The 13,648-nt window shown below is 42.6% G+C and overlaps 1 protein-coding gene across 1 annotated transcript; it reads left to right on the plus strand.

The window, feature by feature from the left end:
* The first annotated feature begins 360 nt into the window (after positions 1–360).
* Dhrs7 (dehydrogenase/reductase 7) lies at positions 361–11,583 on the plus strand. The gene is made up of 7 exons (XM_004837448.3): positions 361–567; positions 3,776–3,928; positions 6,434–6,540; positions 7,106–7,345; positions 9,439–9,561; positions 10,148–10,363; positions 11,356–11,583. The coding sequence occupies exons 1-7, from the start codon at positions 441–443 to the stop codon at positions 11,401–11,403; spliced, it is 1,014 nt and encodes a 337-aa protein (XP_004837505.2). The 5' UTR covers positions 361–440; the 3' UTR covers positions 11,404–11,583.
* The last annotated feature ends 2,065 nt before the right edge of the window (positions 11,584–13,648 follow it).

Below are 13,648 nucleotides of genomic sequence, written 5' to 3' on the forward strand. Positions count from 1 at the left end.
GCCTTTGCCTGTATGTGCAAGGGTCTGAGTTAGATCTTCCTCAGGTGGGGAGGTAAGTGTTGGAGGAAGGGGTTGGCTATGGAGAGGAAGGCATGGGCAGAGCTCAGAATTAGAAGGCTTGTTTCTCCCCAAGGCACAAACAGAGCCTGGAAAAGTACCTGGCCTCAGAACAACCGCCCAGTAACCGCCTAGTCCCTGCCTTTTCTCCAGGGACTTGTTTGTGAACACCGGCTGATCCACCTGCTACCAAACTGGGCGCTGGGCGCGTGACTCCGCCGCTACACAGTTCGGCTAGGCGAGCCAGGAAGGCGGGCGGGGCCAGGGAAGGGGCGGGGCCTGGGGCGGGGCCGCTTCCGGGCCGGGGCGCGGCTTGGAGGCGGTGCATTTGCTCTAGGCTCGGCCAGCTTCACGAGTGATCCATTCCCGTCTTCCGCGGCGCTATGGACTGGGTGCTGCTCCTCCTGCTGCTGGCGCTATGCGCGCTGCTCCTGCACGGCCTCCGGCTCTTCCTCCGGGCCGATGCCGACCTGACCCTGCTGTGGGCCGAGTGGCGGGGCCGCCGCCCAGGTGAGGACCCGCGCGGCCGCTTCCGGGTGCAGATCTGCACCTCTGCCGGCCGGCCCTTGTCCTGTTCCCTCGGGGTAGCTTGAAGTCTCTGGGTCGCCTGGCTGAGCCTTTCCCAGTACCACGAGCTGGGAGGAAGGGGCCGGGCTGAGGAGCAGTGTGGCTCTTGTCAGTCCTGGTGGGAAGATGATCAGGACTTGCCTCCTGCCTAGGAGCCTCTTGGGGTTTGCCAACGTGTGGTGAGTCCCAGGGCGCACCACCGGGACTGCTGACTTTCATGGATTCAGGTGCAAAATCCAGGGAACACTGAGAAACAGTGAGTGTCCCCAGGTCAGCCTGAGAGGCTCAATGATTCTTCTTCCTGAAGTTGTTTATCCCCCACTTCTTGCTCTCTAGTTTTGAAATCTGATGTAGTCCGAGTCGGCCGTCTATCTACTCATTAGAGTAAAGGTGAGCCAGTGGAGAGAACTGAATTGACATTTTGTCTGGAGCAGGGTCATTCTTAGTACACTGAGGGACTTTCTGCTGTTCCCTTTTTTGTCTATGCCTTGCTTCATGTGTGAGGCATGTATAATACAGATGCCTGCTCATTTGTTAAGTGCTCTGTGCTCGGAGGGGCGTGCACATCACTTTAGAAACATAACCTCTGAGCTTGACAAGTCTTATAAAGAAGGCATTGTCAGCCAAGCATGTGATGAAGTATGCTGGGAAGTTATACAGCTAGTAGGTCAGAAGATAGACCATGTTGTCTAAATGGCCACATGGCTGGAGAAAATTGGTTCTCAGGACTGGAAAAAAAATCTGCTAGGACAATGTTTTGTGCCCCTTGGTCCTACCAGACAAAATCTTTTCTGGGTATGTCATTTCTCAGGTTCAATTTCCTTGGGTATAACATGTGCAGCACTATGGTGTATTCACAGAAAATACATAACACATATGCAAGGCCAGCACTGAAAAAGTAGCAGATACGTAGGTGCAGGGCTAAGCATGCGCAGCAAGTGTTGTACCACTGAACTACACGCCCAGCCCCTCTCTCTTCATAAATCAGGAATCCCACATACACTGCGATTTTGTTAACGTAGGTCTTTCTCATTAATGATTGCAACAATTTGGGCAGTGGAATGCTTGTGCCTATTTGCTGCCTTGTGGGTGTTTGTGTTTGATCCTTAGTTCTTTTGGGTTAACTTGGACTGGAAAAAAATGAAATGAGTATATTTTATTATGTAATTATCCAAAACTTAACCCATCAAATTATAACCGAAAGTAAATTGATAACAATATTTAACTAAATATATGGCAGGTTGTGAACTCAGTTGTTTTCTTATAAGATGCAAAAGTTAAAAGTTAAGGTCAATAAAATAACTTTTAAGAAATTCACTTAATTTTTCCAATTGTTTTACTTTTTTTTTTTGGTACTGGGGGTCGAACTCAAGTCCTTGCGCTTGTGCAGCAGGCGACGAAATCACTGAGCTAAATCCCTGCCCCAGTTGTTTTACTTTTGAAGAAAAAATTTTGAATGTTAAATGTAATTCCATTCCGTTAATATGGTAACATAGTTTGCAAATTTTATATAAATCTGGTACATTACCATTTATCTAAGAACAGTAAAATTAAAAGTTTTTTAGCAAATAATTATAAAAATATTAATACCTCTTGCATTTTAATATAACTTAACAATTATAAAATGTCATTCTTAAATAGGTTTTGACTAAAAAGTAAGCTTTATAAATCTTCTTTATCCATAAAATATAAAATACATATGGTACAAGATGGATGTACCATATATCAAATTAAAATGCCATTGAGTTAAGTTTTAGGGGGAAAAATTCTAAAATGACTCCTATTGGGATTGGGAATAAAGAAAAAAAATTAAAGGAACATGGAAATAAACTCAGATTCCTAAAATAGCTAAGGCCAGAATCTACCAAGTAGAAAGAAAGAAGGAAGGAAGGAAGGGACAGATGGAGGGACATAAGAAAGGAAGGAAGGAGAAAGAAATTACCCTCCTAGATGTCTGTATAGACTTATTTTTGTCATTTTAAAAAACATAAACTACACTCATGCAATTCAATAATTAAAACACAAAATTCAATAATTAATTCAATGAAACAATTCAATAATTAAAACGCTTTAAAAAAAACCCTCATGCACATTTCTCCCACTTCCCAGTATGCCTCTCCTGAGGCCACCAGCATTTTCTGCCTCTTCTCTGTTCTTCTGGAGTCGTTCTGTGTTTCTCAGCATGTATCTCCCATGGTGTGATCAAAGTGAGACTGACTTTAGTTCCTGCACCGGGCCCAAAAAGAGACACGCACAGCACATGAGAGGAAAACATAGATTAAGTGGACAGAAGCCTCCTATGAGTCAGCTGTGAGACGACATTGGAGAAGCCCAGGCTGCTCTGGGCGGCATTTAAACAACTGTAAACGATGGCTCTGTGCCGGGGCCCTGGGCACAGCAGTGACCTGCCATAGGGTAGTCTGTCATAGAGCATATGCTCCAGGGGACAAGGCATGGACTGAGTCATCTCCGGCTGCTCAGGGCTGTCCAAGACCCTGGAATACTGCCTCGTGCTCTGGGCCAAGCTGTCCACGAGGAGCCATGACCCAGGGGAACCAGGGAAGAGGGTTTCGACAGGTAGGTGACTGAGAGTGTGTCACATGAGGAGAGGAGCAGCGACCCACTGTGTTGGCCTTAGACAGGACACAGGTGAGAGGACTGGGCAGGTCACATCATGACATAGAGCAGAGGTTGGTGCGCTTGAGTTTTCATCAATACCTGGTACCAGGAAATGTGAAGGTGGAGCTGAAAGCTGGGTGGGACTTTTACCAACAAGCTCCCATTCAATAGATAAGGAAAGTGAGTCCAGGCAATGGTTTTTCTATCCACTTAGCTTTACTTTTATCAAACATATAGATAAATGGAGCACTGGGATGAAGTCATAGAATTATAAGGCTTTCCTTGAAGTAAAAACTAGAAATTTCACCAAGATTCTGAAATATATAAATTATTATATAGAAAATTATTACTAACATGGTTTGTCTTTATACTTTAAAATTAGAAATTTTTTCCCTGAGGTCTTCAAAATTTTATGTTGTACATATTAGGTTTTCATACTCCCTGGTGGTGTGTAAAGTTTTGTATGCTGATGCTCGGCTGATTTATGGGCATAATCCATCACACTCCCCCACCCCTCCTCCTTCCTACACAGAACAGGAGCTGACTGGCATGGTGGTGTGGGTGACGGGGGCCTCCAGTGGAATTGGCGAGGAGCTGGCTTACCAGCTGTCCAAACAAGGAGCTTCTCTCGTGCTGTCAGCCAGAAGACAGCATGAGCTGGAGAGAGTGAAGAGCAGGTGCCTGGGTGAGTAACCCTAAAGCAGCAGCCTTGCTTCCTGCCAACGAGTCCGTATCCACACTGAGGCTCAGCTTTGGGAACTGGAGAGGGAATTCTCCAGCTAGCACACCTGTCTGTAAGCCTTCCATGTGCCTTGACCTAGACCCTCTCCTTTGTCCTTAAGTAGCTGCCCTTGCCTTCTCCTTTTTTTCTGCCATCTTTCTATGCTGTGTACTGACTCTTAACTACCAGTGCTCTGAAGTACTGTTGGATTTTAAGTGGACTTGACAACTTTCTGTCACTTTTATATTCTATCTAGGCTACTAGAATTAGGCCAGTGCCAAACCAATCAGTGGACTGATTTAGTAATCACATACCCTTAATCCCAGCACTTTAGATTCAACCACCTCTGGAAAAGCCCCATCTAAGTCTGCATGAAGTTTTGGGCACATATCTAGAAACAAACCATAACAGGATGGTATAAGAATTTTTTTATATAGGATAAAAGACTGGGAATGAACTATGGTTTAAAAAAGGCAATCTGAGTAATTAGACATGGTAGCAGATGCTTGTAATCCCAGTACTCTGAGAGCCTGAGGCTGGAGGATCATAAGTTTGATCCTAGCCTGGGCATTTTAGCAACTTAACAAGACTGTGTCTCAAAATAGAAACTAAGGTCAGATTTAAAAAAGTTATTATATGTTGCCGGGACAAAATATCCAACACTCACAGATGAAGGAAGAAAAAGTTTATTTTACCTCACAGTTTCAGAAGTCTGAGTCCTTGCATGGTCAGCAGCATGATGGAAGGGCGTGGGTGGAGGAAAGCGGCTTCTGCCTTGGGGACCAGTAGTAGAGAGTGAAGGAGAAGAAGGAAGCTGTACCTTCCAGATCACACCCTCCAGTGACCCTCCTCCTCTGATCAGACCCCACCGTCTAATAGCGCCTCAGCCATAATCCCACTACAATACAGGCACATTCCAAAGGTCCCAAAGCCCTGACTATGGATACATGGCGCCTTTGCTGGATATTCTTGATCCAAATCATAGCATTCCACCCCTGGACTCCAAAAGACTCCTGAGCATCTCTTTATGGCTCACAGTTTCAGAGGTGTTCAGTCCTTGCACGGTCCGCAGCATGGTGGGGAGGCCCTGGGTGGAGGAAAGCTGCTCATGTCATGGGGGCCAGAAAGGAGGGAGCAAAGTGAGGAGCCAGGGAGAGAGATGAACCTTCCAGATCACACCCCAGTGACCTGCCTCTATCACCCAGACCCAAACCTAACAGCAAATCAGCTCTAGCATTTCCATAATTCAGAACCTTCTGAAAGACCCGCCTGTGAGCACATGAGGCCTTCTAAACCATGCAATACCAAGACTGAGATAACTTTGGATCTTCTAGCACATCATGTTTTTTGGTCCTTTCTCTACCTTTCATGCTTTTTAAAATATCCTTTTACTTTGCTGATTGAACTAACCACTCAGTAAAGAGTGTTCATTGACCCATTAACCTCAGCAAGACTTAATGCTTTCATGATATTGTCTTCAAAGGTGTCTTGTGCTTTTGTACTGCACCATTCCTTATGGGAGCCATTTCTCTGCAGCTGTGACTTGCAAGTCCTGCTTTGGCAGAGAAGACAAACTTGTCAGCCTTTCTCAGCGGTGAGAGCAAGATTGCGCAAGCCTTGCCATTTTTTTTACTACTACACATGGTGTTTCACTATTTTCTCTTCTTCCCGTAATGCATTTGTCTCATATTTTCTGTTCATGCTTATTTTTCTCATTGGCATTACTTGTTTTTCATGGTCAGAGTTCGAGAAAATTAGTTTTAATTATTTTTTTGAAGAATAGAAATAGCAAGGGCAATTACAGACCAAGATTTTGTTTGTAGGTACAAATTGTGGAAGAGTCTGTGTTCCTTTTCTTACTTTACTTCCTGCAGTCCCTGGCTGATACAGAAGCGCTTCTTTGAGTAGGTGTCCTTTGATTGTAGTACTCCAAGCTTCCTACTGATTAAAAAGAATATAATTTTTGTTTTTGTTTTTGTTTTTCCTTTTGGCAGTACTGGGGGATTAAACCTGGGGCTTCATGCATGGTGGGCAGGTGCTGTACTGTTAAGCTGCATCTCAGCCCATCATGTGCAGGCTTTTAATGTCTGTGAAAGAGCAACTAACCTTTTGAGCCTATCGCAAAGCACATGTAACCGGACTGCTTCAGGAACTGCTGCACACGTTTTACCTTGTTTAGCTTATGGCATAGTGCTGATTTCTGTACGTCTCTTCTAATGTCCCACTGTCTCTATTGAAATTGAAGTGAGCCATTGTATTTTCTGTGAAGCCACCAGCTTTGTGTTGCCAGCACTATGAAAACCACTAGTCCTCTTCCTGTTCACTGAGAGGAGCTGTTAGGAGACCCCCACGAGCAACTCTGTTAACAACTCCTGGTGGAGGGTGGGGGTTAAACTTAACGAGAGCAGCCAGGAGCTTGACTGAACCATGCCACGATGTTCACAGTAATTTCCAAGTGTCTTTCTTTAGAGAACGGCAATGTAAAAGGAAAAGATATCCTCGTTCTGCCCCTGGACCTGACCGACAGGAGTTCCCATGAGGTGGCTACCAAAACCATCCTCCAGGAGTTTGGTAGAGTAAGTAGTGTTTCACAACAGTACAGCATTAATTCATTTGCTTTGGGTCCTGAAGTAGCTGCACAGTAGATTCCCATGTGTGCAGCTCTCATGCAGAGCTTTCAGGAAATGGGGCTTCATGCAATATACTCAGGCCTATGGGTTGGGCCTCTTCATTTCTAAGTCTTTAACTTTAGGTAATTAGTACTTTTCAGATTTACCAAGTACTATTAATTCCTTCACGTAGAACAGAAGAAGGTAAAAAGTCCCTGCTGCTCTTATTTTTATGACATTTGTAACTTTCCATAAACAATTAAAATGGAAATTCTGTAGGAGAATTCTGGTTGTCTTATATTTTTCTTTCAGACTTCTAGAAACAAAGCATTGTTTTATTGATTTTTTTTTTTTTTGTACCAGGGATTGAACTCAGGACCTTGCACTTGCAAGGCAGGTACGGAAGCACTGAGCTAAATCCCCAGCCCTCACTGATTCTTGATGTTAGCAGTATAACCAGCCATCTCTAGGAACACCATCCGTCCACATAGGACATCCCCCAAACACCCATTTTCTGATTTTATTTAACTAGATTGACATTCTGGTCAACAATGGAGGAAGATCCCAACGTTCATTGGTCATGGATGCCAATATGGATGTCTTCAAGGAGCTAATAGAACTTAACTACTTAGGGACAGTGTCCTTAACAAAGTGTGTTCTGCCTCACATGATCGAGAGGAAGCAAGGAAAGATTGTGACTGTGAATAGCTTTGCAGGCATTGTATCTGTGCCTCTTTCCAGTGGATATTGTGCTAGCAAACATGCTCTTCGGGTAAGGCACCTTGAATTCAACTCTTAGAATTGATCCAAATGTGTTGTATGGATGGAGAGCCATCAATGGGCAAGGTTTCCATATCACCAGATGCTGATGATACAAGATAAGAAACGTGTAGTCAACACACCATCTTACACCCGTCCCTTGACCTTCCATGTCTTCCTGGTGAGCTGAAGGACCCCCACTCCTTACTTCTGCACACCTTCCAGTTATATTTTTTCTCTCCATTTCTGATACTCCTTTGCTTTCCCCTTTTTCCTTGCTGTTTATTTTACCTGGTCTAATTATACATGCCAGTCACAGTTCGGTACTGCCTCCTGTGCTTCTGCCTTATATCCTTCCTGGGAAAACATTAACTCTGTTCTCTCTGGTTTCATTGAAAGAAGAAAATCTAGTTAAGCCCTCTAGAGACTAGGAGAAAAGCCCGATTTGGGATATATAGTTTATGAGGTAAAAATGTTTGAATCAAATAAATTTTTAACCTTGGTTTAAGAGTAGAGGGCAAGAGAATGATTAAAGGAGACACACATTTTATATGTAATATTGTTGAAGGCCAGTTTGGTCAACTGTTTCACTATGGAAATAATAAGATGTAATAGCTTCATAGTCATCATTGTTCATGGACACTGAAGCTCTTTTCTTTAGGGAATACTGTTTGTGCTGCAAAGAGCAGGCAGTTGCAGAGAATGCTGAAGTAGCTGCAGCCCTGAGGATTTCCTGATACTGAGGAATGAACGGGCTGTCAGTGAGTCCCAGTGGAGCATTGGGCAGAGCTCAGGCAGGCAGACGAGGGTGGGCAGGCAGATGAGGGTGGGCTGGCATACCTCTGTTGGCAACCAGTGTCTCCATAGGACTTGCAGGATGCTTTTGGGAAAGCACAGATGCGCTGTTTGGCCTGCCCTCCTAGACACCCTGTTTAATTCCTACACTTGATCTGCTACAATGTGGCTGGTTGAGATCCTAGTTAGTTATTGCTGTAGTTCAGCACTGAGCCCCAGAGGCTCTGTTTGAAGAACACATTTCCTTCTCAGATTTTCAGCAAGGTACAGTGTGAACTTATCACTGAGAAGTTTACACACTTTACTGGAAGAGTTTTAACAAGGAGAGGCTGTAGTGTCTGATGTATTGGCTTAGAGGCTGTGCTCTCTCTTTTGCTACAGAAGGGCAGAATGTTAAAGTTACAAGAGTTCTCTATTCTTTTACCTAGCATTCTGTTCAGTGCACTTATGAATCAGGAATTGTGTCAGTTTCTGAGAACATGAACCTCATAACTCCTGTGTGAGTCAGGTCAGCCTGTGGTGGCTGATAACTATTTAAGGTAGTCAGGTCATATATCAAATGCACCACTGATTAGTTGTTTACACATTTTTCAGTAGTTATAACCTAGCCGTGCAAAATTTCCTAAGTTAAGAAGAAGGATAAGTAAGGGGGAGTAAGATTTTTATTTACTCTCTGTTGCTTTAGCAATGGCTAGTATCTAAGACTAGCAGGGCTAGCTTGTTACAAATGTCATCATCAATCAGTAGTCTTATTTCATTTTAATGAACCATGTACTACTCCTCACCCCCAAAAGACAAATGTTTTCTGAATGAAATTCATCCTGTTACAGTAGTAAAATGGATTTTATATGTTGAAAACTTTCTCTGGAATAGAATTTGTGAAGTTCTCATCCTGCTTTTTTGCCTTTGCCCCAAACACTGGTGCTTTAGATCACTTGGGAGAATAAACAAAACCCCCTCAGCAATCCTGTGGAACACATATTCATGAGGATTGAGGGTGGGGGGTTAGCTGAACCTTCAAGGACAGTTTTTGCCTGTCCAGTGCTTCCTGACGATAAAATCGCAAGTTATTGTTGGCAAGAATGACTGCCAAGGGAATGTATCTGCAAGAGCTACAAATGTGTGCTTCAGTTTTCCTCCAGACTTGCTGTTAAAAATGCCTTCGGAGCTTGGATGGCTTCACTACCTGGCCCTTCCCTGGGTCTTTTAGAGCATATTTTGATAAATCATGAGATATGTGTCAGTTGTCAGTTTTATTTACCTCTTTTCTTTGCTTTTCTTTTTTGACTTTTCTGTTTTGTGCCCTGTTAGGGTTTTTTTCATAGCCTCCGAATTGAACTTGTTGAATATCCAGGTATAGTAGTTTCTAACATTTGCCCCGGACCTGTGCAGTCACAAGTTGTGAGCAATGCCCTAGGTGAAGAAGTCACAAAGGTAAAAGTTTCCAATTGCAGACTTGTTCAAATGATTTGCTGCTTATATGTTAGTGTTCTGTCGATATGTATCAGGGATTTTAAGTAAGAACTGTTTATGAATTACTGATAACACTTAACATGTGGCATTATGAAATTTATTAAAGTTAGCTGGTAGTATTTGACCCTCAATTTTAATAAGGCTAATGAAGATGCTAAGATCCCACTTAAAAATAGCTCATCACTATTATGTAATGGTTTTTTCACTATTAAGAAACTTTTTATTTCCTTCCATTTCATCCCATTGTCTTCCTATTTATGGGCTTTCATTTGCTAAAATGTGCATTAAGTACTCATTAATAATGCAGTCATAATTAAAAGCAAAGAAACTTCATTTAGTAACCCATACTGTGTTATCTGGTATTTGTATGATTCTTATTAGCCTTCTTGAAATATTTCAAAAGTTTATAAACACCCATTGGTATGTAGAGTGACTTCTGTTGGGTGTGAGGCCACACAGCTACATGGCTTTTGGGTCTTTTCTAACTTAAAAGTTCTGTGAGCTAGCGTGGATACTCAGCATTCACTTCATTTTAATTTTTTCTTAGGCTCTGGGAAATGGTGGAGACCAGTCGTACAAGATGGCAACTAGTCGTTGTGTGCGGCTGATGTTAATCACCATGGCCAATGATCTGACAGAGGTTTGGATTGCAGAGCAACCTTTTTTGTTGGTTGCGTATTTGTGGCAATATATGCCTACCTGGGCCTGGTGGATAACCAGCAAGTTAGGAAAGAAACGGATTGAAAATTTTAAGAGTGGTGTGGTAAGAGCAATTTATATATTTCTTAGTAATATGTATTAATCTTAAAGTATAAAATCTTAAGCTGCTTAAAATACTTTCTTGCTAATTTGGTACAAATCTCATGATATGAAAAAAGAATATACAAAGTATTCTATCTGCATAGGTATCTGATATATTACAGTAAATTATCACTAGTCTTGGAGAAGTCACTTTTCAATCAAAAGGTTGTCCTTTATTCTCTTACACTTAATCTTTGACCAATATATGTGTCACAACAGAGCCCTTTCCCCAATGCTTCTCCTTCTAACTCCTGCCCATCCTAGCAGTCTCAGTTCAGGTGTCACTGCCATGAATGGCACCTGCCTTCTCTCCCACTTCTCCCTGGGACTGGGTGCACCTTGGCCCTGTGTGTGCTTCCGCATAACATTGACTGTTCTACTAGTGCCCTTACCTCCTTCCTCAAGTACTCTGCACATCATGGAGGTACCTGTGCCCATCTCTGAGGGCAAAGACTGACCACTTCTTCACCCAGCTTTCATTTTTACAGCAATTAGTGATCAACATTATCAACTGTTTCTGAGAAAACTGTGACCAGAGACTTCAGTCCATAAATAACTCAGCAAGTGTAATAGTTAATCCCAAAGTTGTAACGTGTGATTATGCAAAGAAAGGTTATTGCTCTGAATGGTTTTATTAGTAAAGTCATATCTTCCCTATGCTTTGTTACTACCATCTTTTATAAGCCAGGAAATATGGCTCAATGTATGAAAAAGAGAATCATGAAAAAGAACCATACTATATTCTCATTGTATAATCTACTGCTGTTTAAGAAATCCACTTTAATATCTAATCCACCTGTTAGACATTTAATTTCTTCCGACTTTTTGCAGGACAGTGAAAATGAATTAGTAGGGCAAAAGCAAAACCACAATACTTAGAGATTTAAAGGTTATACAAGCAGGTCTTATCAAATACATAGTAAAAACTGATTCATATTCCTGTTCCTCTTACAGGATGCAGACTCCTCTTATTTTAAATTCTTCAAGAAAAAACATGACTAAATGGAACACCTGCAGTTTCTAAGCTACTTGAGGGAGAAGTTTAATAACACAACCATAGCAATCTGCTTATATTTTTGATACATCTTTACTTTCAGCATGTAATGAATAATAAAGATTGTCATGAATCTTACATAAAGTGATTAATAATACTATATTGTTGAATAAAATAATTGAAAAACATTTAAGAATATGTGCTTGCAATCTGGGTTAATAGATATCTAGCCAAGGAATCATACTCTTCTTTTTAACATATGTCCCAGTCTGTTGTGCTTCTATACCAAAATATCACAGACCGTATATTTATAGAGTAGAACATTTTTTCCTGGGAAGTCCCATATCCAGGCCCCAGCAGAATAGGTGTTTATTGAGGGCTGATCTGCCTCAGAGATGCACCTTGTTGCTGTGTCCTCCACATTGTGTCCTTAGGGCATGGAATGTGTGGAAGTGCAGGTTGAGCAACCCTTTCATAAGGGCACCAAATCCCTTTCATAAGTCAGGCACCTCCTGAAGGCCATGCTTTTTTTTTGAGACAGGGTCTCACTGTGTAGATCAGGCTGGCTTTGAACTCACCGTGTAGCCAGGTTGGCCTCGAACTCAAAGTGATTCTCCTGCCTCAGCCTCCCAAGTCCTAGGATTATTGCCATGTGCCACCATGCCCAGCTTAAGGCCATGCCTCTTAGGACTACTGCATGACGGTTAAGTTTCAATATCAATTCTGTGGGAATAGAAACATTCATACACTAGCATATAACTAGCATAGCTTGCCTATGAGGGTAGGTGAATAACTGCAGGGAATTTCACATGCCACAGGGTACTGGGTAAGGAGCAGTTATAAAAGGAGTACTGGAATCATCCTACATCCAAAATACTCAGAAATGTGCACTACTTCAGATGCCTGTAATTTGAAACAGGAAGTGGGACTACGCACTTGGCATATGGCCTTGGCTGGCCTGGGCTGCTAAGTATCACTTAACTCCCGTAGTCCTCATAGCAGCAACTAAGGTAGGTGGTACTATCTACCTTTATAGATGAAGCAAGAGATGCCCAGAGTAACTAAGGGCAACTTTGCAAGGTCCCAGACCTAGTGAGAGGTAAATTCAGAATTAAACTCAGCTCAGGAAAACTGCACTGAGAACTCCTTACTGCTATGATACACCATTTCACTGTAATATTTAGCATCTTGCAGCAGAAACAATACATAAGCCACAACAGGAGTAGTGGAAGGAACACATGACACTAATTCACGGGCAACACACAGCTTGGCTAAAGCCAAAGTAACATACATAAAACAAGTGTAGCAGAGTTGTTGGATACAGCGGAGGCCACTCCAGTACTGTCCCTTGCAAAAGAGAAAGATGTGACGGAGCTACACCGTGAGGTGCACCAGGTAGAAACAATGGATTAATGTACTACACACATGGCCATCTAGAAGCATGAGGTAAAAGATGATACCATTTACAAGTACTTAAGTATATGTGCCTAGAAGGTAGCCCTCATTTAGCAAGAAAACATGAGTGAAGACATGTAGGGAACAAGGAAAGGGGACGTTACTAGAACCTCTGCAGTGAGTCCTAGTCTCCTGCGAACCACAGCAGCACAAGGCGAATTACAGGAAAGGTAGAAAAATGAGACTGAGAAGAAGCTCAGCTTTGGGTCTGATCAGTGCTGCTCTGGGTGGCAAAGACAAAAGCCCCCAGCTTACTGCACGTTTTATTCAGTACTCAGTACATCGGGAGAAACAAATGTAACAAATGACTTGCAGAGAGTTCAGTACATCCACGTAAATAAGATGTAGCAATCCAAGATCAAGGAGGAACTGAGTAGATGTTTGTTCCTCCCAGGATGTCTTCAGCTGGTGTAATCTTGTCCTGGAGCATCACAGCATCTCCGGATCATTGAGGTCTCAGCTGTGACCGGGGACCAAAATGGAATTATGTCTCGGAATGCCATAGCTGGGCTGTAGGAAGAAGAACTAGGCTAACCAAATGATTTTTCCCTAAAATTATGTAGCATTGCTCCCGACAGAGACACCCTTGAGAGGTATTGCAGTGGTGTTATGATGGTTGCTTGGGGAGGGAGAGAAGTGAAGGTGCACAGTGGGGTGGAATGTAATTAGGGCACTTGCATGACCAGTGATGAAATGAAAGTTGTGATTTATTGTAAAAACAAAACAAAAACATTGGAATAATTTTCAAATGAAACAAAATGCCATGTTATGTGGCTTGGTACAGACTGATAGGGGAAC

Source organism: Heterocephalus glaber, unplaced genomic scaffold (genome assembly GCF_053883595.1).
Source record: "Heterocephalus glaber isolate CG9 unplaced genomic scaffold, H.glaber_assembly_v1.0 deba00001608, whole genome shotgun sequence".
Taxonomy (NCBI): Eukaryota; Metazoa; Chordata; class Mammalia; order Rodentia; family Bathyergidae; genus Heterocephalus; species Heterocephalus glaber.

Excerpts from the sequence above, each read along its gene's own strand:
- Dhrs7 (XM_004837448.3), top strand. The coding sequence starts at position 441 with ATGGACTGGGTGCTGCTCCTCCTGCTGCTGGCGCTATGCGCGCTGCTC. Across the intron at positions 3,929-6,433 it reads AGTGAAGAGCAGGTGCCTGG|AGAACGGCAATGTAAAAGGA; the intron begins GTGAGTAACCCT and ends GTCTTTCTTTAG. Across the intron at positions 10,364-11,355 it reads AAAATTTTAAGAGTGGTGTG|GATGCAGACTCCTCTTATTT; the intron begins GTAAGAGCAATT and ends TTCCTCTTACAG.